Source organism: Theileria equi (assembly GCF_000342415.1).
Source record: "Theileria equi strain WA chromosome 4 map unlocalized gcontig_1105316255033, whole genome shotgun sequence".
Lineage (NCBI taxonomy): Eukaryota > Apicomplexa > Aconoidasida > Piroplasmida > Theileriidae > Theileria > Theileria equi.
In genome coordinates, this window is record NW_004668228.1 from 433,508 (window position 1) to 459,619 (window position 26,112).

At 40.5% G+C, this 26,112-nt stretch overlaps 8 protein-coding genes across 8 annotated transcripts; 5 read left to right on the top strand and 3 right to left on the bottom strand.

Moving 5' to 3' along the window:
- Positions 1 to 19: 19 nt before the first annotated feature.
- Positions 20 to 5,044, bottom strand: BEWA_013670 (DNA primase large subunit, putative; the record flags this gene model as incomplete). The annotated part of the gene is made up of 4 exons (XM_004832203.1): positions 4,647 to 5,044; positions 651 to 1,450; positions 563 to 615; positions 20 to 527 (listed from the first exon to the last, which is right to left on the bottom strand). The coding sequence occupies exons 1-4, from the start codon at positions 4,888 to 4,890 to the stop codon at positions 20 to 22; spliced, it is 1,605 nt and encodes a 534-aa protein (XP_004832260.1). The 5' UTR covers positions 4,891 to 5,044.
- Positions 5,045 to 5,596: 552 nt separating this feature from the next.
- Positions 5,597 to 10,276, top strand: BEWA_013680 (conserved hypothetical protein; the record flags this gene model as incomplete). Its single annotated transcript, XM_004832204.1, has 4 exons — positions 5,597 to 5,699; positions 6,215 to 6,443; positions 6,479 to 6,609; positions 9,960 to 10,276. The coding sequence occupies 4 exons, from the start codon at positions 5,597 to 5,599 to the stop codon at positions 10,274 to 10,276; spliced, it is 780 nt and encodes a 259-aa protein (XP_004832261.1).
- Positions 10,277 to 10,685: 409 nt separating this feature from the next.
- Positions 10,686 to 11,556, bottom strand: BEWA_013690 (undecaprenyl diphosphate synthase, putative; the record flags this gene model as incomplete). The annotated part of the gene is made up of 4 exons (XM_004832205.1): positions 10,686 to 10,824; positions 10,909 to 11,094; positions 11,135 to 11,277; positions 11,401 to 11,556. 4 exons carry the CDS (start codon positions 11,554 to 11,556, stop codon positions 10,686 to 10,688), a joined length of 624 nt encoding a protein of 207 aa, XP_004832262.1.
- Positions 11,557 to 11,959: 403 nt separating this feature from the next.
- Positions 11,960 to 13,962, top strand: BEWA_013700 (hypothetical protein; the record flags this gene model as incomplete). Its single annotated transcript, XM_004832206.1, has 2 exons — positions 11,960 to 12,887; positions 12,944 to 13,962. 2 exons carry the CDS (start codon positions 11,960 to 11,962, stop codon positions 13,960 to 13,962), a joined length of 1,947 nt encoding a protein of 648 aa, XP_004832263.1.
- A 269-nt stretch (positions 13,963 to 14,231) lies between these two features.
- BEWA_013710 (hypothetical protein) lies at positions 14,232 to 16,118 on the top strand (the record flags this gene model as incomplete). Its single annotated transcript, XM_004832207.1, has 1 exon — positions 14,232 to 16,118. The coding sequence occupies one exon, from the start codon at positions 14,232 to 14,234 to the stop codon at positions 16,116 to 16,118; it is 1,887 nt and encodes a 628-aa protein (XP_004832264.1).
- Positions 16,119 to 16,575: 457 nt separating this feature from the next.
- On the top strand, positions 16,576 to 17,484 carry BEWA_013720 (conserved hypothetical protein; the record flags this gene model as incomplete). Its single annotated transcript, XM_004832208.1, has 1 exon — positions 16,576 to 17,484. One exon carries the CDS (start codon positions 16,576 to 16,578, stop codon positions 17,482 to 17,484), a length of 909 nt encoding a protein of 302 aa, XP_004832265.1.
- A 72-nt stretch (positions 17,485 to 17,556) lies between these two features.
- BEWA_013730 (protein disulfide isomerase, putative) lies at positions 17,557 to 21,034 on the bottom strand (the record flags this gene model as incomplete). Its single annotated transcript, XM_004832209.1, has 3 exons — positions 17,557 to 18,677; positions 18,749 to 18,947; positions 20,877 to 21,034. 3 exons carry the CDS (start codon positions 21,032 to 21,034, stop codon positions 17,652 to 17,654), a joined length of 1,383 nt encoding a protein of 460 aa, XP_004832266.1. The 3' UTR covers positions 17,557 to 17,651.
- Positions 21,035 to 23,391: 2,357 nt separating this feature from the next.
- BEWA_013740 (hypothetical protein) lies at positions 23,392 to 25,847 on the top strand (the record flags this gene model as incomplete). Its single annotated transcript, XM_004832210.1, has 2 exons — positions 23,392 to 25,674; positions 25,719 to 25,847. 2 exons carry the CDS (start codon positions 23,392 to 23,394, stop codon positions 25,845 to 25,847), a joined length of 2,412 nt encoding a protein of 803 aa, XP_004832267.1.
- Positions 25,848 to 26,112: the final 265 nt, after the last annotated feature.

A 26,112-nucleotide genomic window follows, 5' to 3' on the forward strand; every position in this document is an offset into this window, starting at 1 on the left:
AAAAGTGCATTATTTGTGTTTACACCTGTTCTATATCCTTTTCTTCTTGTTTTCCAAATCGTGCCTTGAAGCTAGCTTGGAAGAAGATATTTGGGTGAGTTCCTATACCATCAGCACAGCCGTTTGGCGTTGTCTGATTAAAATATTCTACACAAGCTAGCTGGTATTGGTGTGTCGCCTTTAAATCTACAATTGGAGCAGCCTGTTTGCTAGTGAGTCCAAACTCTTGCAGTAGACTATAGAGACCCTTATTGTCAAGTTCTTTGAATGGACACCCGTGAATGCTTCCTCCTACGTTGCTTGGTAGCTTTGACAAAATTCTTCCGCAACTATATGGCGGATAGTTTGCTCTACGACCCTCTTTACCATACAAATGTCTAATATTATAGCCGTGTTCCTTTTCGAAGTTGTTTGAATCGCTCCAAATTGTCCTATTTAGGTTCATTGATTCCTCCAGTGTAAGACCCGCTCCCTTTAGGAACAACCAGAGTTGTTGACGTCCCCAGTGTTTCATATGACCACTCTTTCTGTAGAAGGGTATATATAGATGATTAAAACCTACAAGTACTGCGAAAATATCCTCCTCATGCATGGTGGGAAAGTGACCTTGTATATCTAAAAGGGAAACGTGAGAAATGAGAAAAACATACCTGATTGATATTTGCAAGAGAGAGTCTGTTCTCCTCAGTAACATTGAATTTGGAATAGTCAGTAACGAGGTAAGACTCTGGAAGCACCTTGAGGAATCCAGAAAGCCTTTCATCACTCAGCACTTGTGTATTTAAAATTTGCGAGTTTTCACTCAAGAATCTAAGCGATTGTTGCAGACAAATTTTAAACCGCGTTGAAATTACAATAAAAAGGCTGCTTGGTGGGACATAAGCGATTGAATCTCTAATTGTAACCAAGCGTGCCTTTACCAATTGGGAGGCATCTGGATAAAATGGAACAACATAAAGCTTGTTTATGAATGCAAAATCCGTCCTAAACTTTATCAAGTCATTAAACTCTTGTGCATCCTTGTTCATATATCTGGTATTCAATGTAGGATTTTTAATATTCTCATAGTAGATCCCCTGGTTCTGCAAAAACGATTCCAACTTGTCAACACCGTCAACTTCTTGGATTTTAATACTTCGGAGCCTCTCTAGGCGAATATCAAACAGACGAGACTCATTCCTTATAAGCCATTCACTTCTTTCTTTATCCATTGAAAATGCCATTTTTAAAAGGAAATGTGAAATGACATCAGTTTGTGCGATATGTATATATTCTTTAAAATCTTCACGACTATAGAGAACCTTTGGGAGCATAAATCCTAGCTCTACCATTTTCTCTTCAATTTCCATTATCCGCTCGTTCGTCTTTTGATCGAGCTTATGTTGTTCATTTTCCTTTACCTTTAGGGACTTTATCTTGATATCACTTCTTGCATCAATGTATTGTAACACTGAGTAATGAATGTATGAATTTAAGACAATTGGATGAATACACTAATGTGAAACAGAAAATTAAAGCACATGCGGTCATGTGGTAATAGCCAGGGCATGAAATAGTGAATGAGCGTAATTCATTGCAACTATACAGTAGCGTAGGAGCTGAGGTACGGTGTTAGTAACAAATTTAACATTATCGGTAGTTATTAATCCATGGTAGAGGAAAATATTAAATTGGAAGTCTTCATCTAACATTTAAGCATAAGGTGTAGTACCTCTAAGAGAATCTCTAAAAGAATTTCTCTTGAAAATTGAAAGTATAGGAAGATCATTCCAGGAATCTTTATAATTCTTATAGATCCAATAAGCCATACCTGACAAAACTGTAGAACCCGTAACAATAGATGCTCCGACTCCAAGAACTTTCTTTAAAGTATTAAGATACCCTTCATCATTAGAACCAGGGAAGGATGATAAACTTTGAGCCAGAGTGGCCCTTATTCCTGATTCGGGAAAATATACAAGGTTAGCAGTTTTAAGAGTATCTTCAGCTATACCAATAGCTTTCTTTAAAATAGTACCACTGACTATACCGGATCCGGTTCCTCCGAGCTTGGCTATACTTTCAAGTAGTTGTTTGTCACCAACAGCTGCAATTCCATCAGCAATGACTGCAGCAGCTACCCTCAACAGTTTATCTGTAGTTTGAATCGTATTCATCTCTCTTTTGATATCATCTAGAGTATTTTTAAGAGTATCATTCTCAGAGGCTGCCTCTGGATGTTTTTCATTTATCCTACTCTCCACCTTCCATTTATTACCACCCTTAGTCCTACCGTACCACTTGTGAGTATCTCCACCATTGTCACTAACATAGACCAGAAGAGGTGTTTTGGTAGCTTGGCCATCAGGTTTATCAAAAGAGGCAAAGAAGACTACTACCTCCTTAACATCAAATATTGGAAAGGATACATTTTCCTTGGGACCCCCAATGAAATCAGTGATGGTTAACAGCTCTCTAGTATTGTGAATATGTCGGTAAGCAGAATACTCATCCGGTATCTTATACTTATTGTACGGTTCCACATTTATGCGGCCATTACACCTATCGTTTAGGCATTTTCCGTGCTTTATTTTACAATATGAGTTAGGATAGCCTGCTTGCTCAGAGATGTTTATATCTACAGGTTTGTATACTACGCATCTTTGTTGATGCAGTATATCGAATAGATCGGATTCAAAGTCTACACACTTTGTCCATATATTAGCATCAACATGATAGTTAATCTTGAAATACGGCGCAGTATCGTCAAAATCAGGTATCTGCATCAGAATAGGTCTTCTTATTTCCTCATTCTTGTCAATATCCGAATAATATACGATAATTTTCCAAGCATGTTTCCTGGTAAGTTTAAGCAACTTAGACCGTGAACTAGTGATAGAATCTCTATAAAGGAGAGGTTTACTCCTATATTTTACCATATTTACGTAAGGATTGCATTGATAGTGATACATATCATATGCACTGATATTGTATATAGTCCCACCACTAACAGTAACAGTTGCCTTTTGACACGGGCACGTATGACTAGTATTCTCACAGACATCTGCTGCATGAAGGTTGTGGCATTTACAGGAAAGACTATTCAGTTTAGTAATAAAGTCTTTGTGGATTGTACCTTTGTTATCTGAGGGAAAGTTCCTTGCTTCTTTCTTTAGACTAATCTGTTTCCATTTTGCATTATCTTTACCGTTACATATATTCTCATAAAAGGATACGCCTTTATCTTTGAGAATCCTCAGGATAAGAGGTGCCTCTATTGTGTCAGAATATCCATCATACTTTGTATGGTAGTAAGTAGTTACTTCCTTTATATTGGAATAATTCCTATAGGATTGAAATGACCATCGTGTAGAGAACTTAAGCTCCACTTTACCGTATGTAAGCTTAGTTATCTTCTCTCCAGCGGACAGAGTATGAATGCAGTATCCATAGTTTGGATACCCAACCACTCTTCCATTCTCAGCTTTAATTCTACCATTATTACAGGGTACACCCCCCTGCGGACACGTCTTTTTTATGTCTAAAATTAGGGACATTCATTCTTTGGATGCCCTTACTGCATTTGGTAAATATTTACTACATTAAATTAGCCTTTGCTTTTCATAACAACTGTTCTCAGTGAATCATTTATTGTCCCTGAGATTACATTTAGAGCATGTGTGATGTGAGAAGGTTAACACATGTTCACAAAAACCCCGTATAAGACGTGTATTGTACTGGGCACTCCATTAAAGAGTACTGTGTATCCCACAAAATTCATTCTATGTACCCCTTATAGTTGCCAATGCTTTGTTGGCCATTGCTTTTCTCGGGTCATACCATCAGTCCTCTTCTGGAAGACTAAGTGATAACCTCTACCCCATTCTCAAATATATTCACGGATTAATCCATTCACGATCTCACCAAATTCCGTGGTATAATAGCATATCTAGATTCTGATTTTACGTGGAGATTCCTTCCTCATTGATTGGCATCCATGAAACCACAAAACTTTTCATTTATTCGAGATCATGCACATATTCAAGGGAGAGTCGGACTATGCACTCGCATACATTTATCACTAGATTCCCCGTTCTATACACTAGTGCCTAAACCTCCATTATATCTCCTTGCACCGGTAATGCATAGTACCATAATTCTCTCTTTTGGTCAAAACTTTTCCATTCATGTTAGCTTTATATCTGGAAATATTCAACGCACTTAATTATGCTGTAGATTGTCAAAGATTCCTACACTTCTATCCTCTCTAGTACTCTATTCCATATCCGAAGATAGTATATATTCTTGCTACTCACCGACTCCCCTTGTAGCCCCCAAAATCATGCCCATTACTCTGCAAATTTGCTCCACCTGTATACCATAAATTCCGCAGAATATAGGGGTACATGGTTCCTATACCGAAGCATAATTGCCATTGCTCTTCCATTTTCAGGAATCTGGAACACTTCATTATTACCAGCTCCTCCATTTACCAAGGAATACAGAGGCTCCCATGAGCTACGCTCATTCACTCAACGCTCATCCACCTTACGGTGTATTCGCAATCCTCCTTCCATCTACTAGACATTATGAATACACATGCTCCTATGCTCTGTATAGTTGCCACCTCCCATTGTAGTAATCCATCCATATACATGTAAACTAACTTGCAAGTCTTTTTGCGGTAATCTCTTGTATATTGCGAAGGCCAATCTCGCCTGTGACTGGCGGACTGTTGTAAAACGACAGCACATGCCTGCATCCTTTGTAGAAGCAGTTCATGTAGACGTCCTCTTCGGAACTTTCCTGTAAAAGTGACATGGTTGAGACTTTTGTTTCTTTTTTTATCGTTATCCTCGTACATTCACCTTGTAGTCGTCTCTCTTGTCTATGAGGTTGTTGGTAACCCATAAACGTCCTCTCCTTGTAAACTTGCCACTGAATGTTGAGCGTAAAGTCTAGTGACCAGGAAAGAGGCGAATGAGCACTCGTCTACACCCCTGATAGGCCAAATGTTGGCGAGTCTAGACAATTTGTCTTTATGTACCGTTGCAGAGTTTAAAATGGCATAAACCGCCAAAACTGACGATTTTATGGAGTGAAGGAAAACTGTGTGGTCCCAGAGGAAAAAGTGGCGCGAGTGTGTAGGCGATGTTGTGTGGTTCGAGACTCTCGGCGGTTTGCGACCGGCCCGGGCCGCTTTCAGGGTCTTGCGCACTGGCATGGAGATTGCAGGAGAGCAGAAGAGTAGGCTATGGATAGACAAGGCGCAATGCGACCGCGTGGGACCCTAGTCGACCATATGGCGCTGTTCCGGGGGAATTTTGCGCTTCATGCTCGGATTCCTGTAAAGGAAATTTTAATGGCCCGGTAAATGATGCTAGCGAGTTTAGAAGTGGAATATGGCGGAATGAGCCTAGGAAGGAGGTCACGGCGGTAACTGTGGAGGTACTTTGCCAGTATGGCTGCTAGTACAGTCTCTCTGTGGTATAATTGGTGAATATCGGTCACGTATATCGGCATTGGCCTAGATTTGTACATTTACGGCAGGTGTGGGAGTTGGGTGTAAATGTGTAGTGGCCTCTTATATTTTATACTCTTGTACCTCTAATGTATTATGTTCTTGAATGAAAAGGCACCGTTTGGAAACTCGTCACCGGTCTCCAGACTCAAGAGGACTTATATACTCGCACCAGTAGACAATAAAAATAAAAGCTCAGGTTTGTTTAATGAATACGCAGTATATGGACGAATGTGAGCTATCCTACTGTAAGGAGGAAGGCCCCTAGGAACGAGTGATGCGAACTGCTAGCGGAGCTAGGAGGAGTATTGGATGAGCGGTAGCGAGTCCAGGAGCTCTATTGCGACCTCTGGGAACCTAAGGAAGAGCTGGATTCCTAACTCTCCAGGGCCACAAGTCTGACAATCATGCGGATTCTATACAAGAATGGCATAAAGAAGAGGAACTGGGACTCTGCGACAGTGGAGGAAGAGATGTGCTAGGAAGAAATTCTGCGGTATCATTGCTCCATTTGGACACAGATGCACAACCTGTGAGCTCTTGACTTTCCCGTATAATTATGCTATAGTCTCAGTCCATACTAAACTTCATTCTCATGCTCTTTTAAAGGCTCAAGGTTTAGCGATCGCTTTAATGGCCCCTGCTAGGGCTCTAATCCTCCACCCACTATTCACTTTGTAACTCATGCATATACTCCATAACACCATTAATCAGATGACGATGTGGTTCCGAAGCTTTCAGTAAAGTACAAGGACAGGAACATTAAGCTTTCGAGCGACAGGTTGACAGCTACGGGTTACAAGGGTTGGACCTCTGTATTTAGTACACATTGTTCCTCCGCTGGAAAATGGTACTATGAAGTCAATATCAATGCAGACTCTAAAAATTTGAGATTTGTGGGATATGAATATCCCATGAAGCCGAACATAAAGGGGCATGTTAGGTAAGGGTTCACGTAAATGAATATATTTGGAATAGGATTGGATATGCCTGCAGATATCAGCGCTATGATATGCCAGTTGGCGTAAATAATTTTGGATTCTCACTATCAGATGTAGACGGAAAAATCGTACATGATAAGCAAAAGCATGACTACGCAGTTTCATATGGTAAGTGAATGTCTGATTTGGTATCGTGAAAAGTTTGTTGGTGAGAATGCCCGTCATCAAGTAGACCCCTAAGGACTTATCCAGCCCACTGATGACAGGATGTCCTCCATACTGACAGACAGTGAGCTAGTTGTGAGGGAGAATGAATGAATGTATGGATGAAGAGGTGCAACTAGATGGAGGAAGGATCTGACAAAGATGTAGCATATAGTGACTAGGCTTTAAGTGGAGGTGGGACTATAAATATGGAGTATGGATTTCTCCAGGAGGAGGTATAGAGCACTATGATCTATGCACTCTACTAGTAATGGTTATTCCAAAAGTAATCATTGATCTCTCAAAAAAGCAAGGTAGTTATGAAGGAGATCCTCTTACTACTGGTAAGCTCATTAAAGTTACAGGATCTGGAATTTACTCTGACTTCCTCAAGTATGAACATACCCTTGAGACGGAAAATAAACCATTCCAATTTACAAAAATACAAGATGATCAGAATGGAACTGTGAGCGGAGCTAAAGGAGGCGACGTAACTTCGGTTTCCGCCTATTACTGGAAGGATAGGTTAGACAAGGCCCTATTGGTAGAAATACAGGAAATTAGCGGACAGAATAGATACTATAGTAACAGCAAAGAGAACACATGGACCCATTATAACAAAGATACTGGAGATATACCTACTAAGGAGGATTTAGAGTTACTAAACTGTGAGATAAATGATGCTGTTACCATTGATATATCATATGAAACATCTACGGCTCAGAAGAGTTATTGTTGCGAACAACATGAAAAGGATAAGGACGGTTATGGTGAAAAGGTCTCTGTAAGTAAAGTACAAGTTCGTTGCACAGAACATGATCACACCTTAAGTCACCTTATGGTCTATAAACACTCCATTACTAGTGGAACACAAATTGCTGGTATAAGGTACAACGAGCACAGTGGAGGTGATAGAGTGAAGACAACTGTTTCTGGTCTTCAAATTTCCTACCTCTGGTGTCAAAGTGTCTCCGCATTTTACTGCGGAAAGAATCCACTATTGATATATATTGGTGGATACACAGCTACGGGTTGGTACAAGAAAAACAAGGTTGATAGTCAACCATGGGAACAATTCCAGGGTATATCTGAGAATATAATACCTAATAACATAACAGACTGTACTCATGATGACTTTAATGAACTTGTGACGGAACTACAGAAGGCTACTGGATGTCCAGATTTACAAGAATGTCCACCACCTCCCCCTCAACAACGGGCTGCTGCTATGCAAGGCGGCCCTTCTACTGAAACTTCTCAAAACTCTCCTAAAACTCCTTGGGATATAATCTCTGGCGTCTTGACTAGCATTTTCACAGTATCTGGAGTAATCGGCTTTGCAGGATTTAAGTTCTATAATCGCTATAAAGGAGACCCTTGGGTTAGACAGATTTAATGGGTGTCTATGGACTCTCCAGTATGGAGACTAGGGAAGCCATACTGAGTAGTTGCTATAAGTAGTACCATGGAAGGCTAGTAGGATAGTAAGAATACAATATTGAGTATGCATAGGTTCACTTGTGGACTTTTGTTCCCTAGGGAACACCATTCATCCATACAGACCATTTTGTTCACACCAGTTGAGACATGATGGAGTACTACTGTGGAAGGATGAATGGGTGAGGATAGATAAACCAGTGGAGGAACTATTAGGAAATGCTGCTGAATAAAGATGGAGGGTGAGCAAAGAGGGTGTAACCATACAGATCGGTTACTATCCAGGAGATAACAATATTGAAGTAGATAGTAAAGGAAGATACTGCTATAAGAGTGATAATAAAGAGGTAATTTTGAAAAAAGAGGATTATCCTATAAAATATGGTCCATACTTAAAGTTGACACATAGTGTAGAGGATGGAAATATTGGCAGTATTTATCACAATGGAAGGACTCTTTCTGAAATTAGTGTAGCAAGTCACAAGAGTGTTTCAGTATACTACTGGTCTGAGGATAATACCTTTAGAAATCCTCTTATAATTCAACTTGGAACAGGATATAATGAGTACTATAGACATGATAATTCAAATAATTGGACAAAGGATCAAGAGGCAGCTAGTAATTTAGAAGCTGCTATTTACAAAGAGAACTGTAACAGGAACGAAGCTCACGTTATAAATATCTTGGAAAAAAACGGCACTAATAATACTTACAAATGCCCAGGTTGTGCTACTACAAGCATACGTGTGTTTCCTTATAGTATGTCAATTTGCAACTACTCCACACATTCATTCGGTTATTTTTATTCTTCCATGTCAGTAGCCACTTTCAGGGATAAAAATGATCAAGTTGGACTACCACCTGTTAAAGGTGTCTCTACTATTTATGTTTACTTATATCCATATCCCAATGGAACACCCCTTCTAATTTACTATAATAAGAATGGGAAAAGGTGGTTCAGAAGGAATACTACTGATGGAAGCACTTGGAGTGAGATTGGAAAGAATCGTGAGAACAAACCAAATGGTGATACAGACCATACTAATATACCTGTACTTCTAAAACTTTCGGAATATCACCCTTCCATTACTCCAAACTTATCTAAACCTGCAAATACCTACTCAGATAGTACCACTGGTATAAATATAGCTGTGAGAACGGCTCCAGTTGAGGGTGGCTATTCTGAGTTTGAACATTCTCTCTGTGGTGGATTATTTAAACTAAATGGAGTTCAACATACTGAACAAACTAATCTGAATGGTATAACGTCTGACGGTGAGCTAGGTAGAAAATTGGAGAGTATAACTGCCTGCTATTATGGAGATCATCCTTCAGAAGAGAAAAGGCTTCTCTTGGTAGAACTGGTTGTTAGTGAGAGAGAAACGAAATACAAGTACTATTATAGGACAACTAAAGGTGCAGATTCTTGGACAAAGCTTGATAGATCTGAAGGAGAAACTACTAGACTAAAGGATAACTCTCTAAAGGAAGAACTTGAGAAACTAAAGAAGGAACACTTTCCGGATCCTGGACTTTCAACAGGAGCTAAGGTAGGAATTGGCATTGGCAGTGGACTGGGTGGAGTAGGGATTACCGGTATTGTTGCGTGGAAATGGCCTTCCATAGTCTCATTTCTAATCACTAAGGCACTATAATTTCCCTCATAGATCTGCCCATATCACTACCCTTGGTAGGTGGTAGACACTCTCCCCTCTGTACTATTCTCTTGTTGGTATACTGGAATATTAGGGCTTTATTATATTAGGATTTTATCCTACTCTTTGTGCGCAAATACAATACACCATGATCTACCACCAACAAACTTTGCTACTTCCATAAATACATACACTTTTATTCAATTACAAAACCATTTACAGGTACTGGTGATACAATTGGTTGTTTTATAAGCTTGGAAACACCCACTACACATTTTACTGACCCAAGTGATGACATAAAGCTCTATGAATTTATCCGAAACGGGATGTTATGTGATCCTCGCAATATTCCTAAATCTGATTCCAACTCAGATTCGTATGTTCAATTTTCGATAAACGGGGAAATATACCCAAAATGCAATTTGAAAGTTTATGATGGCTATTATCATCCAGCCATTTCTCTATACATGGGGGCCTCTGTCACAGTTAATTTGGGTAAGAATGTTGCTGAATATATGTTACTAGTGTATACTTTGTAAACTTTTGCTACACTCGTATTCAGGTCCGAAATTCAGGTTCCCGCCGCCAAATGGCTTTGTACCTTGTTCATCAATGGGTAGGCCCCTAGTGTTGTAATATGCTGTGCATATAAGACGGAAACGACGTTTAGTTACTGGTTGAAAGTTTTTATATCCACATACACGTTTCTCATGTGTGCATAAATTGGAGGGTCTATGTATATGCAGTCAGTAGACAAGTTAAGTTTTAACCTTGTATGTGCCAGAGAAAGACGTACTTTCCGTGTGTTTGCGATGGAATATTGTGTAGTGTAAAATAATGTAAAGGAGCCTCCAAAATGATAAATTGGGCCACAATTCACGGACAAAGTAAAAGGTGGTGTACTCGGAGCACTAAATGCGTTTGTTCAAGTGATTATGAATAGTCAAATTATCCATGTAAAAATAAATCCAAATGTAAACTTGCCTGATAGATTAAAAAATCTGACAGCCTCGTTACTCCAGAAGTTCTAATTAAAATCTCTGGAGGTCCAAACGGACTAGTTGATAAATTTTCGCAAAAATTCTCGCTGAAAATTTGTTAAATTGGTGTATGGACACTCCATAAGGCTCACATTGAGGTAGGAGCAAAATGTGTATGGCAGAAAACTCACCTCTTTCCCTTGAGCGCATTTGCGATTTCATTTCTTGCTCCATACGATAGACAAATGTTCAGAGTCATTCCCGTATACTGTGAAGTCTTTAGTTCCACGTCCTTTAGCATCTTTTTAATGTCATCCCCGACGAAGCTAAAGTCTCCACAGAAACGGATTCGGCAGTTGACATCTTTACAAAAGTCCCTAAGAGCTCCATTACTGGCTAGTAAAATGTAAGTCCTACCTCAACTGCCCATTTTGCGATAAAACGTCGATGGATAAATTAATGAGGTCACAAATCTCCTCCTTTGAACGCCTAAAGTTTAGCAGGGAAAAGGCATAAACCGTCAGAGCCGATACCCCAAACAGACTGCAAATCTCCACCATCTAAATTGCGGTTAAAGGAAGCCAAGTATGCATGCAAGAGTAGCAGGAATGGCGAATATGAAGCGCCAGGAAGATCCTCAGACTCCCCGTAGCGACAAATACGCATTAAAGAAACGTACAAACCTGTAGAAGCTTGTAGAAACCCTGAGCATGACCCCCGGATACTTTTATGGCTTTACTCTTGGCATAGCGCCTATTCCCGTCCATGATGACGGCGACATGATTAACGCATATGAAGCGTCCCAGGACCCATATTATGCACCTCTTTAGCCTAAACATTAATGTGTCTATGGGAAATGGTCGAGAGTCGCCAGAAAGGCAACGGAGCAGCCAAAGTCACATTTGGCCGACCATCTCCTTCGTCATCCACTTTGCCCGTTCCATCAAAATGGCACTGTATGTACCCATACTGTGGCCAAGTGGAGCTTAAAGTCGCGGTACATGGCGACGAATGGACCAGTCCAGAGATGGCAAACGCCCAGTTTTTAAAAGGGCAACGGAGGGTCTTTGCGGGCTGTAACCGCGTGTGTGAAGAGATGGAAGATAAAAACAGTCGCACGTACCTGGAAAGACCCATGGGTCCGATAGAAAATAATTTAAAGGTGTGTCGTTGTAGGGGTCACACTCCACACTCAATCTTCGCCCTCAGTTTGTGTAAATTCTACCAAATTTGCTCACTCTTATGACGAGTGTGCAAAACTCGGAAACTGCCACTGGTTCCACCAAAAGAGGATCCGCAAGGGCCTCTAGGGAGGGCAAAGGGGACTCCAGGAAGGACAGTCGCACGTCTAAAGACCATAAAGAGGCTCCAAAGGGTGGACGTGCTCCAGATGATGGCTCAACGAACCGTAAGTTTGAGCCAAAGGCCAAAGATTCCACTCCAGAGTTGGCGGAAGGTCGCTCAGACACTTTTGCGGATCAGACAAGAGAAGCCCCGCCTCCTGAGAGTTTGCCACATCCTATGGACACTGAGAAGTTGGTTGGAAGGCTTCCAGATCCGGCGGTGGACCCTGAAGAGAGAACTGATGATGTGGACGGGAGTTGTGCAAAATATGATGAAGAAGACAAGACATTGAGCCTCTCTACGGCGCTGCCTACGACAACGAGCAAAGAGGTCTACAGGGCAGGAACGGAGGAAGTTGTACAGACGCCCTCTGCCTCCCTCAATAACTACGAAGTCTCAACCTATGCGAGTGAATCGACCAAGAGCATAAGCACAGACACTCTTACCGTTTGTAACGAGGAGCTCTACGATTCTCCAACAAATGGTGAAACAGTACAGAGTAGTCCTACGAATGGAGAGAGTCTGCAAAGCAGTTTGAGGGAAGAAGGAGATATGCAAAACTGCATGGAGGAAAAAGGTTTTGCGGCTATAAAAGAACCGCACTCCCCAAAAAATCAAGACAGCACAACTCAAGAGTCAAATGATACGTTTGATGATCTTTTGGGAAATTGTGATAACTCGCAATTTTATGTTGATCTTGATGATTTCGGAACTTCACTAAGCCCATACAAGGTAGACCTCAAAACACTAAAAAGGGTTGGAAAACAAAAAAAAGTTGACGAATATGAAGAAAAGATTATCGAACGGGATCCCACTCGATTTTTTGGTAAGCTATTCTTTCCGTTTCCATTCTGCACAACATACTCTTACAATAATTTTTAGGACATAGTGCATGTGGAATTGGGAATATTTTGCAGTTGGATCTGGCAAAGTTGAGTCGTGAGCGGCGTTGGATTTGGTTATTGGCTAGGTACGAGGCCTTCTGTCTAACTTTACAAGTGAACGGAATAAACTTGTCCAAAATCCGCACTGGACGTGCCAAAGGTAGTAGATGCCAACTTATAGACTACATAAACAAGGAGAGGGCTCGTATATTTGGTAATGATACCTTCTTTCAAACCGGTGAAACTTTGATGAATATACCGCCATTTGTAAATTTTTTAAGGCGCGAGGAACTTTTATTTTTTGGAATTGCAAAAACACCGTACGAAGTCGTTTCTGTCGACGAATTTAAACCTGAACCGGACTCTGGTGAACCTTATAAAGTAGTACATACCATAGTCTTGGACGGTACAGAATCGTTGAGGGAAGATATGGGACTTCGATTCGTCATGTACTTTACATTTGATAATCAGGAGAATTCGGAATATGTAAATGCCCATGTACCACTGCAAAAATCTTGGATTCATGAAGTTCCCATCAGAATCGTTCGATCATATAATTCACACTCCAGATACTCCCCAATTTGGGGGTACCGATATGATGGGCTTTACCGCATTATAAATGTCTTTTCTGATAACAATCATGAAGGAACCAGAGTATGGGTCTACATATTCTCCGCATGTAACACAAAATTGAGACCTCCACGCCATAAACTCACACACGATACCATTTTGAAATTTAAAATCGTAAAGGAAAGATCACTAAGAGGCATTTTATACAAACACACACTCACACACTACAAAATACAAAGACACATTAACAGTCGACGTGCAGATGATATAAAACATGTCGATATTATTTTTAAGGGAAAACGGCTCTTTACCGTTGGAATTCCACACTTTGTAAAAATGAAGAGCAAGGTTCCAATACCAGTAAACCTTGCCGCTATTTATTATTACATTAAACAGGTACGTTTAACGAACAAGATGAATATATGGAAAGCACCGCAAGGTGAATGAGTTGTGGGCTAGTTTGCAATTGAAGGGAACAGTTGTAAAATGAGAGAAACTGTAAGGATTCTGTACATACTTGCATGGGATTTCTCCATTGAACCAACGAGGGTAATTTAATGATGGTCATCCTTGTACACTACTCATTTAGCATTCATCCATACTGCCCATTCTGCTCACACCAGTTGAGACATTGGAAGAGGAAGAGAGAGGTACATAGAATGGGTAGGAATGGATGAATGTGATTGAAAATGGAGGAATATGGATGAGGGTAATATATGGGTGGTACATATTCTGTCGTTGCAGATATTTCTCGGAATGTTAGTAATGGCGTAAAAACTTCATACCGTGGAAAAAATGGAAATTCTATAGGCCTCACTAGGATAGATGAACCAGAGATTAGAAAGAGTGATGAAGGTGGTGAAGATAAGGATAAGTTGAGAAACTATAAGTTTTATTATCATGCAATTCCAGAAGATAATGCTTGGTGGTCTGTCTATTATCAGCTCCAAAGGGTTGAGCACAATGGTATTGAACAAACTGGACTGGATGGAAAGGGTTACCTTAGCACTTACAGGGAGGTACGTATAATATACTGGCTGAGTGATGAACACAATTCATTTCCACTGATTATTGGTCTTGGTACACCAAATGTAACCTATTACAAACGACTAGTAAATGTTATCGGTAACGGATGGGAAAGTGCTGGAATAACCCATCCAGCGGATTTGTCAGACTACAATAAAGTATTATGCGAGCTTAATAATGGGCTCAAAAGTATTGTGATAGTCAACCTCAATGCAAAGAATGGACAGAACTACTGTGGTCATCCTTCCGTCAAACAAGGAGAGTCCCCTCCAGAATCCTGTAAAGAGGAGTCGAAATTTCTCACTGTCAGTGTAGAATGTGACAGCCAGCTTCACAAAGGTTTTAATAAGTATACTCATAAGTTTAATGACAATGCTCCCATGAAAATATTGTCTGCTTTACACAGTGGGAATATAGTTTCGTTTGGAAAAAGGGATATTTCTAAACAATACAAAGAGGTTAATGTCTACTACTCTTCGACCGATAGCGGTAGGAATAAACCATTGATCATAGGACTAGCTCATTTTAGTGGAGGGCAATCCGAATATTATACATTTGATGGGAAATTAGCCAGGAATCACTCTATTAAGGAACCCAAACTTCTGGATCATCTAGATGAACAAAACTGTATGCGAAACAATATTATTGTAGCAGACCTATCTAAAAAAGGTAGATATTGTTGTGGCATGAGTAAACATAGGAAGATTCAAGTCCACCAGATTATTCGTAACAATGTACCTGCTGGATATACTTCGTATTTACACCTTCCAACAGATTCAGCTATCTTTAGTATTCACAGGTTCAAGAGTGTAGACCATATCCATACCTTTTCAAACCTTTCTGGATGGATTACCGGGATTTATGCCTACTTCTGTAATAATGACCTCAACAAGCCGCTATTGCTATATGTGAACCAAGGATCAGGGTATGGAAAATGGTTTAAGAGGACTTCTGTAGAAAGCAATAACTGGACAGAAGATGATCTGAGTTCCCTGAAAATTCATACACCAACTTTTCATAGCATAAAACAACCTATTAAAGATATACTCCACAACATTTGTAAGGAAGTGGGAATTGTTGGATGTAAACATGCTCCTGAAGTATCTACTGAATCAACCACTGCTTCTCCTGTAGGTTCTGTTAGTAATTCTAGTGATAGCGGTTCTGGAAGTAGTCATGGAGGAGGTGGGGGCTCTGCTAGTATCACTCCTAATTCATCATCGGTCCAACAAAACACTGACACTGGTCAATATGGAGATGCTAGAGAACAAGGCTCTGCTGTTGGTCATACTCCACCTGGTAAATCTGGTCCTACAGGACCTGCTGGTGAAGAAGGCTCTAGTAGTTCTAGTGGTAGTGGTACTTCTGGATCTGATAGAGGTGCTGGAGTAGGCTCTGAAAGAACTTCTGCTACAGGACAAGGAAAGGACAAGACGTTTCTTCAGAAAGCACTTGCCTTTTTTCAAACAACACCAGGCATAATTACTGTATCAGTTACCCCTAGTATAGGTGGTCTCATCGGTGTTACTATATGGAAGGGACCTGCTCTACTTGCACGACTAATAACTCGTCTGTAGTACTCTCATCTAACCTTGGTAGGTACTAGCTCCCCCTCTAGACTCCTCTCTTGTTGGTATACTGGAATGCTAGGATTTCATTATATTAGGATGATTATACGATCTTCTTATGAAGAGTTACATTTTGACACTCCCTTAAGTAGCTCTCTACCAAAACTCATTATCTCCAATTCACGTATACATGTGCCAATTCTATACATAAAATAATATAAACATTCAGATTTGTGAAACCGGAAAACTCGCTAAAGAGTGGTTAGAAGGTCCTGCAAAAGAATATGAAAAGGGAAAGGATTCTGAAATATGGTGGGCAAAAGGAGGTTTTCTACCCCTTAAACTCGTTCTAGAACGAGTAGAAAGAAAAAACCGTTTGTATATTGAAGGGACAAAATGCGGATTCAAGGACAAGGTTGTGAGCAAAAAGACTCATTATATAAAATCTATCGCAGTAAATTCTGAAATGGCAAAGATTGCTGCAAGGCCATTTTTTCCACAAAATGACTCAACATCTATCTGGACCAAAATAGAATTAGTAGAACCGCATCCAAATAGTTGGAATCCATACAAGGATGTAAGTGCAGGTTCAGAAGTTCATCCCATACCAGTTGAAAATAATGTGGATCAGGACTTGCCTCCAATGGGTTTTACCTATATTCGCAATAATGTATTTTTTTCAAGACTTCCAAATTTCAACTTGGAGCCTGTTTGTGCAGGTTGCGTGCCGCATAATATTCGACCTGAAAATTGCCATAAAATTGCAGTTAGTGGATTCTGCAAGGGGTTTGTCGACTCTGAGGGAAAAGTTTATTGTGAGGGAATAAACAAGAAATTTTTGTCAGCAATACGCTCCAGAGCTTCGTGTTCTGATAACTGCCCATGTCCAAACACATGCAGAAATAGACTCCCAGATGGAATACAAATCCCAGTAAAGCTCGTAAAGGCGCCACAGCTTGGTTGGGCATTACATACACGAGTTCCACTTCGCAAAGGAACTTTTATAATGCAGTACGTTGGAGAAATAATTTGCAGAAGTGAAATGGCAGCCAGAGAACACCATTATGATAAACTAGGGCAATTTAACTATTGTATGGAATCTGTTGAAATGGAAAAACAATCCGATGATTGGCAAATGCCTTGCATCGATAGCATGGTCTTGGGAAATATTGCCAGATTCTTAAATCACTCGTGCGAACCAAACGTGGAAGTAATTACAGTATGGAAGGGAGACGACTTTCCCTCTATCGCAGTCTATGCGTTATGCGATATTGCGGCAGGAGATGCACTCACGTATTGCTATGGGAATTCTTATAGATCAATCCCCTGCCTTTGTGGAACAAAGAGCTGCCGAGGCTTTATCGGAAGCGTGTAATTTATTCTCTACATTTATAAATTTCTACCTATGAACATGTATCTACAAGAGTATAAATTAAAAACTGCACAAAATGTGTAGTATTAGTTGATTAACTTGTACCTCACATATTTCATGCCAACAAAATACTCGCTCTCATACCTGGAAATTATTGCAACCGGAGGTTCTTACAACTCGGTGTGTACATCAGATACTTCGACACCTTGTTGAGCAACAAATTCCTTCAATCCCTCAAGGGTTCTTTCACCAGAAAAGACAACAGGCTCAACACTGTTAGCTTTGAAAAATAAGACTGTTGGGAAGGAATCCCACTTGACGCTATCCAAGGGACTTTCATTAGCGTCTCCATTGAACTTACAAACGTGTAAATCAAGTGCATAATCTGCGAATTCCTCAAATATTGGCATAAAGGTCTTGCAGTGATCGCAGTGTGGAGCATGGATAAGCAAAAGAACATGCTTTGGACCTCCGACAACACTGGAAAGTGTGGTTCCAACCAAAGTGGTGATCTTTCCTTCTTGCTGTTCTGGAGCCTCTTCACTTCTAATGGTCTTTTTAATGAGGTCTGCTTCAACGTCCTTGTAGAATGAAACAATAGATTCGGAGCTTCCGAATGAATAGTGAGCGTGTTCCATAATGTACCTGCCATCCTGGGTCTGGTAAGCAACAGCTGGAACTGTCTTAATAACGAAGACCTCCTTTATACTTGACAATTTGACGCTGTCTACCCAAACAAAGATTGTTGTATCACGCAACACTCTTGCAGCCTTGGTAAATGCGTCCTTGTACTTCTTATAATCCTCCTCTGAACCGCAAAACCATGAAAGGTTCTTTCCACTGAGAATAAATGACATGTAGTTGCTTTGGTCAATCTCAGAGAATAGAGGGAGCGACTCGACCTTGAAGAATCCTGCTAGGTCTTCATCCTCACTTCCAGTGAAAAAGAATGGATCTTGTCCTGGATGATGAACAGAGATTTTGCCGTCACCCTCCTTAGAGTGGAAGAACTTAGCTTGTGTTCTGTACTTGTCAGCTTCACTCTCAAACTTCTTGTGGAGCTTGGATTCAGGATCGGTACCAGCTGCCAAGAATATAATAGATGTAGGATCTGCCTCAATTTCAGCCTTGATATCAGACGTAGGCTTTACAGATGGAAGGATAATTTCCTTGCACCAATCAATAATTCCCTCAGCCTATATATTTTATGGATGTGTATATATTATTTTGTACAGTTAGGGTAAGATATAATCCCATGTATCCATACCTGTCTGTTTCCCGTATATTCGATTGCATTTCCATTCTTGAAAAATTTAAGGGTGGGAAAACCTTCAATCATAAATTCAGTTAGAAGATCCTTTGCGTCTTCATTATTTACCTTGGCCAATATTATGGAGGAACCCTCGGCCTTTAGTAAATCCGCTGCCTTCTCATACTCTGGTGCCAATGACTTGCAGTGCATACACCTGTATTAATAAATGTTTCTCAGTATGCATGAATTAAATATACAGTTTTAATACCAAGTTGGTAATCATGATGCAAAGTGCGAAGGGGTCTGCAGGATACAAGATTGTGTGGAAGAATAGGTATGTATAGAAACAGGGTTTTCAGAATAGAATGATTTTTCTCACAAAGATGTGTAAGTCCTAGCATTCCAGTATACCAACAAGAGAGTAGTCTAGAGGGGAGAGTCTACTACCTACCAAGGGTAGATGAGTAAACTGCATTATATCCATAGGGGGAGTAAGGAGTCACTACTGAGAAGATTGAGATGGAGTAGTAGTAGAATGATTAGGAGATGATCAAGACTTTCTCATTTCATAAAGCTTCTTTGAAAAGTCATCCTGAGTGAGATTCTTCCATGTTCCGTCAGCATTTTCAAAGCATTTTGTGTAAGATTCTCTATCACTATTAATTCTTAGAGAAACGACAGCAATTTCTCCCCTTGTTGATAATTTTGCAAATACACACTTTTCATCTCCGGAGGATGTCCAGAGAGTAGCTCCATTATCCATAACTGAGGTTATTTTAGAACCAGGCTTTGGATAATATGTAGCATGTTCCACTCCATTATTGCCACCTTTTACAATATCTACCTTGGATTCATCAGGATGAGCGATATCTAGAGTGATGGGACTAGTATTAACCTGTTCAGATGGTTGACATTCTTGTGAAGTTTCCAGGGATTGAAATTTAGATTCTGCATCATTCAGTGGTTTGACTTCTTCATTTGTATCGGTATCGGCATCCGGTTGAGAAGAGTCCAGCACAGTGGTATCTTGTTCCTTCTGCTCGACAGTGGTCACTTCGCTAGATTCGTTGTTCCGACTAGCATTCTCACCAGACCCAGATTGCTCTTCAGAGTGTGTCGTAGAATTTTGAGACAAATCTTCACTCTTGGCTGATTCAGCCGTAATGGATTCATTAACCTCCTCATTCTGAGATTGTAGGTTCTCTGATGGAGTGGTATCCTGGGATACCTCAGTAGCTACCGCTCTAAGTTCATCAAGCTTCTTAGTAAACTCATCTTGATCGACCTCATTCCATTCTCCACCAACCTTTTCAAAGTACTTATATTCACCATTATTACCCGCATAAACCCAAATCATAGCTAGTGAAGAGTCTCCCTTCGTTGATAGTTCTGCAAACAGGCACTCTTCCTTTCCAGTAGCATTCCAAACAGTAGCTCCAGCATCCATAAGAGAGGTAACCTTAACATCCTTATTTGGAGAGTATTTCTTGACAGTTACTCCCTTTTCATCGTTTGTCTTAATCTTTACCTTGGACCCATCAGGGTTAGCAAGGTCTAAAGTAATGGGACTAGTAATGGTAGGTTGTTCAGATGACTGACGAACTGGAGGTGCTTCACTGGGAGGAACTACAGACTGAGATGGAGTAGAAGCAGCAGTTTCAGTTTGAGGTCGAGGATTTTGAGATCTAGAACTATTTCCACTAGATTGACTAGCACCATAAGAGTGTTGTTCTTCATCAACTTCAGCTTCACTACTAGTAGATTGACTAGATATACTAGCAGAACGGGCTTGAGTTTGAGGTCTAGTAGGAAACTCTACAGGTTTTTGAGGTGTAACAGCTCTGAGATTCTCCGTAGACCCACCATAAGGTTCATTATCGTCATCACTGGTCTTACTCTTGCTACAACATCCTGCACTGCAGAGTCTTACCAAACATACCGTCCATAGTGCTGCTAGAACCTTCATAGTACTCCATTTATGTCTCAACTGGTGTGAGCAGAATGGTCAGTATGGATGAATGAATGATCAGTGCACAAGAATAACTATAGCTACAGATACACTGCACAGATCTCCGCAACACCCATCCTGTACACACAGACCCCTTGATGATCGCACCTCCGATACTTGTATCAATTCACTCACCAATCAGCGTAGAACTTGACGAGTACGTGTTCGTGCTTTGCAACGAAATCATGTAGTGTGGAATCCGTGAGTACCACAACCTTCTCTTCGCCATCGGCCACTACAGCGCTAGTGAATAGCGCCGCGAGGTAGAATAAAAACTTGATGTTCTTCATCATTTACACGCACTTGAAATAATGTCTAATTGAGCCAAAATTGACGCCCCAAAGTTTGCTCTTGTGTCTTCTATGAGAGTATGCGTCCTTCCTAATGTGTGTAAGCGCCAGTGTGTAGACTTTTGTCGATCTAATCTGTTGTTTACAAATTTTTTGCCTTTGAAGAATTTTCCCGTGTGTATGGTCAAGTACTCATTATGGGGAGCCGCAAGTTCACTGTTGGTAGCCGTAATGTTTGGCACATGACCCTTGACACTGATCACAAGGAGCATCTCTTTTACTGGAGCTCTCTTGGATGGTTGAGTAGACTTTTGATCAGGTTGAGCAACTAGGTGGTCTATACGGTGCCTATGGAAGGCCCGTCACTGGACTGCGACCCCTATGGGTCCATAAGCAGGAAGTGTACCTGGAAGAATAAACAGAGGAGAAAAGTGGAAGGAGTCTGAGGAAAATTCAGCGACTGATGATAGCAGTCGGAGGGGCTCTTGTAGCCAGAAAATGTTCAAGTGTGTGCGGACAAGACAGGGTGGAATCCCCGCAATGACGGTGAATCCCATGGATGATGAAAAGGATGAGGGCGTATAAAAATTCTTTTGGATATATAGCTAGGGGTACCTAGAAGGATGCATAGGGAGGAGAATGACCATATTGCTCAAGAGGACTAAATTTGGCAAGCATCTCACAGTATAAAGGAAGGAGCAGAAATTACACTAGAAATGGGATTGTCTTGCTGCGAAATCTCTTCCCAAAGGTACAAAATCACTTGCTTCAGGAACAATGATGGCTATGAAGGCTGCTCTCTACGATTAGGCCAGGTCTTCCAGATGATAAGGGGATGAAGAAAGTATTGGAGTAAGGGCACAGATTCTGATGCTACTGAGGTTGTCTTTGATCTCTCTTCCCCCGATCCTTCCTTGGCTATAGAGTATGAAAGCACCGTGGATGGAGGAGCCACTATTTGGGAAGCTAAGGTCTTTTATTTGAGCATATTATTGTCCGTAATTCTGCAATTTTATCCATGTAGTACCTTACTTCTTTTCTTTACGGAAGTAGACAGCTACTACAACCTTCTAGTTCAACCATCAAATGTCTCTCTATAGAGCTGGGAACTGCTCCACTTTAAAACGTTGAGATACCATTTAACCTATCATTGAATCTTATATTTAGTTTTGTGGCATGATAAACAGTTGTTTGTGGCCCTGTAATGTTCAAACTGAGATATCTTCTGATAAATTCAAATCTAACATGTTTGCTATTAAAGGGTATAACTTACCACCCGAGAGGTTCTCGACAAACTTGAGCAAGCTACATCTATCCAAGGCCATTTCAATGTCAATATCATTAAATAACATTCTTGGATCAATGAATCTGCAAACTATCCTCTAGTATAGATCGGAAGAATGTCCAGATGAAGAGTCCTCTGTATAATCCTCTTGGTCTATGGTATTCTTCCTCGTCTTTATGTTCATCAATCTTTGTTGGTGAAGATGACATGGGGGTTGGTGTAGGTTTTGCTGGAGCTGAATATGTTTACCGTGGGATATATGCAATGCTTCTGTCTCCTCCCTTCTCTCTTTCCTCTTGCTTAACATGTCTAGTTTCAGATCGGGTGGTGTTGAATCAAATACAAGAAGTGGCTTAATTCCACCTTACAAAATACGAATATATCGGCTCAAAACCAGAAACGTGAGATGTGGACTCACCCTTGGAGTTTACAAGTGTTGAAAGATAGCTTATATTTCTGATTGCGATAGTGAATTGATAGGGAGCTGCTGGTGCATCAATTGCAATGGTATCGCCAGATAGACTTTCTAGCTGTACCTACTAGAAAGTGGAATATAGATGATGAGGCAGCTTCACTCAGGAATTCGATTAAGCCCTTAATCCCCATGTGAGTTCTCCAAAGTTCTGCGCTCTTCCCTTATTATAGCCAAATTCGTCTTATTCTTCCTGATTATAATCATACATATTTCCATCTGTTGTATTCTGTAAATCGTGGTAACCTCCTCTACTAACCCTGGGTTAATCATTCGAGGGCTACTTTTCTGGTATAGGCAAGTGTAGAGAGCGGACTGGTTTTATGGATTCTGGAAGTTTACGGCGACTGGATACACCCTGAGTAATTTCCACATACGACTGTGTTGATGATTACTTATCTTGTTCTGTGGATAGTCTCTCTGACGGTGAGCCATGGAATAGACATGCATAATTTGTTTAGTGGGGAATAATATTGTCTAAAATATCACTGTTTTAAGTGGAAGTAGTCATTCCTTGATCATGGAGGTTGGATGAGCATCTGAGAGTGGAGATTATTTATCCAGGGAACTCAGGTATTTGATCCTCTTAGGTAGCGACCCAGAATGCCTCCTTCTTCATCTGGCGTTATCATAGACATAAGCGAGAATACTCATCCTGGGATTGCTAGATATTATGGAGGCCATAGTAAACTAGATGTTAAGCTGGAAAAGTTGGAGTTTCCAAAGGGTTCTGGCTTTTGGAAGTTCAAACATGTCAAGAATGGTGGAAAACCTTTCAAGATTGCTAATGTTACATACAAAGACAATGAGAGCATCCAGCTCAGCGAACTGCAAATTAATGATCATGATGACATTAAACATCTTGCAGTATGGTACTGGAACAATGACCCAGATCTAGGTGCCCCTCTACTAATAGAGATATTCAAAAATGGACTTTACACTTATCACTACAACAAGGGTAATAACGAATGGCGACCACTTCCCGAAAATCCATATTCTAAGACTCCGCTCTCCGGCAAACCCCTCGAGGCTCAACTGGAATATCTCAACTGCCAACATTATAAATCGGTAATTTTGGATCTTAGCAAGAATATATCTGAAGGGACAAGGACGTATTGTTGCGTTTACCATAATACTAGACATAAGGTTACAGTTAGCAAGGATTTTGTTACTGTTGATTCTTCATCCCTTCCATTCTACAAGCATCACATTGGCGTCGGAACTACACTTTCTGGTATAAAATACTACCTAAATGGAGAGACTAATGACAAGAGGGGTGTAAAATTAAGTGGATACCCGTTTCCCATTCCTGATGTCAAAGCCGTATATGCGGTTTACTGCAAAGATGGTGCTCCAAAACTTTTATACATAGAAAAGACCAAAGGCACAGGTTGGTTCAAGCAAAATACTAGTGATATTTGGATAGAAGTCTTGGACGGAGTTCCTGGTCCAGATAAAACCGGAAAAGGTGGCAGTAGTGACGGCTTTAAACAACTTGTTGGCGCACTAAATGACGCTGGTTGTCTAAGCCATCAACCTTTGTCTCCCCAAACTTCTTCATCTGGTGTTACTATTAACATAAAGCAGCATACCGCTAAACCTGGAAGTACTATATATCCTTCTGGCTCTGGTTTCTGGAAGTTCATTCATATAAAGAACAGTCCTGGAGACCAGTCTTTTGAGGTGGAGAAAGTAATATTTGGAGACAATAGTAAGGATATTACGAGAGAGATAGGGATTAGTCCGAATGATAAAATTACGCAGCTATCAGTATGGTACTGGAAGGGAGACCAGGGAATGACAAATCCCCTACTTGTAGAGGTACTCAAAGATGGAAAGTATACATACACATCTAACAAGGGAGGTGGTGGTAATAACTTAACTTGGCAACAACTTCCTAGAAGAGATAGTGAGAGTTATCCACTCCAGGGTGAAGCCCTTGAACAAGAACTTGATAACCTGAACTGTTACAACAACAATGTAGTTACCTTGAATTTATCCCTCAAAAATCCCAAGACTTATCGCAATGGACACTCGTATTGTTGCAAAGAACATGGTTGTGGTCGAGAAAAGGTATCCGTTAGTAAGGACTTTATCACTGTTGGCTCTTCACCTATTCCATATCTCAAACATGAGGTTGATCAAAATTCAAAAGTGGCAGCTATTAAGTACAATGATAGCAAAGGTGATAGGAAGAGAATAACTTCTAATGGTCTACAGTTTCCCATAGATGGTCCGACTAGTATTAGTGTCTTCTACTGCCAAAGGAAACCAGTACTCATACATGTCGAAAGCAATGGAAACCCTAGGATCAAAAGTTGGTACAAGCAAAGGGATGGTGATACATGGGAAGAAACTTTGAATGGAGCTCCTAATCCGGACGAAATTGACGATGGCTTTAAACAACTTGTGGAGGAACTAAGGAGTGTTGGCTGTCGAAACCTGAAAACACATGCTGAACCTTCTAAACCCTCATCTCGACCAGGTATTGATAGTGATCCTGGACTTAGAGGGCCTAAAGGTGAAAAGGATCCACAAACTATTACCTATCCTGCTATTCCTACTCCTGAAGTTAGACAAGAAGCTTCTCCTGGTTCTTCTGAAGTTCCTCAAACTCCTCATAAACCCGCTGTTAAAGAAACTGCTTCTGGAGATACTACTCCATCCATATCTAATCCTCATGATGGAGCTATAAACCCTGAAGATCAAGGTAAAACTGCTAAAGATACCACTGATTCCGCTTCTTCTCCTAATCTCAAGAACAAGTTGCTAGACCTTCTGGACTACAAAATCCTATTCTTGCTCTTGATTCTTCTGTTGCTCCTGATGTTAGCAGTAAGGAGACGGAGGAGGAAAAAGTACCTTAATCTGCTCCTAAAACTACTGGTTCTGTTAATGTTGATACTTTTGTTAATGTTAAACCTGAACAGGTGACTTCACCTCCCACCGAATCTAAGAAAGCCTCTACAGAAGTCCCTCAGGATGCTACTACTTCCCTCCTAATATCTCTGGTTCTGCTATCGCTAATACTTCTACCTCTGAAGCTCTTCCTACCATAGTCTCACCATCTCCTGATTTAAAGACCTGTTTTGTGCTTATCAAACGGTCCTTAAACACTCCTTGTAATATTAAACACGTTCGAGTTGCAATGCAGTCTTACTATTTAATCTGTGCTGGCTTTTGGAAACTTAGCAAACTAGCATGGATTTATCTAAAGGATATTTAAAGTTTCAAGTAAATTAAATCTTATTATCGTATATTGCGTGGTAGATGGCGTTAGTGGTACCAGGTGTGTAGATTGATACTAATAATAAAGAGGATCGT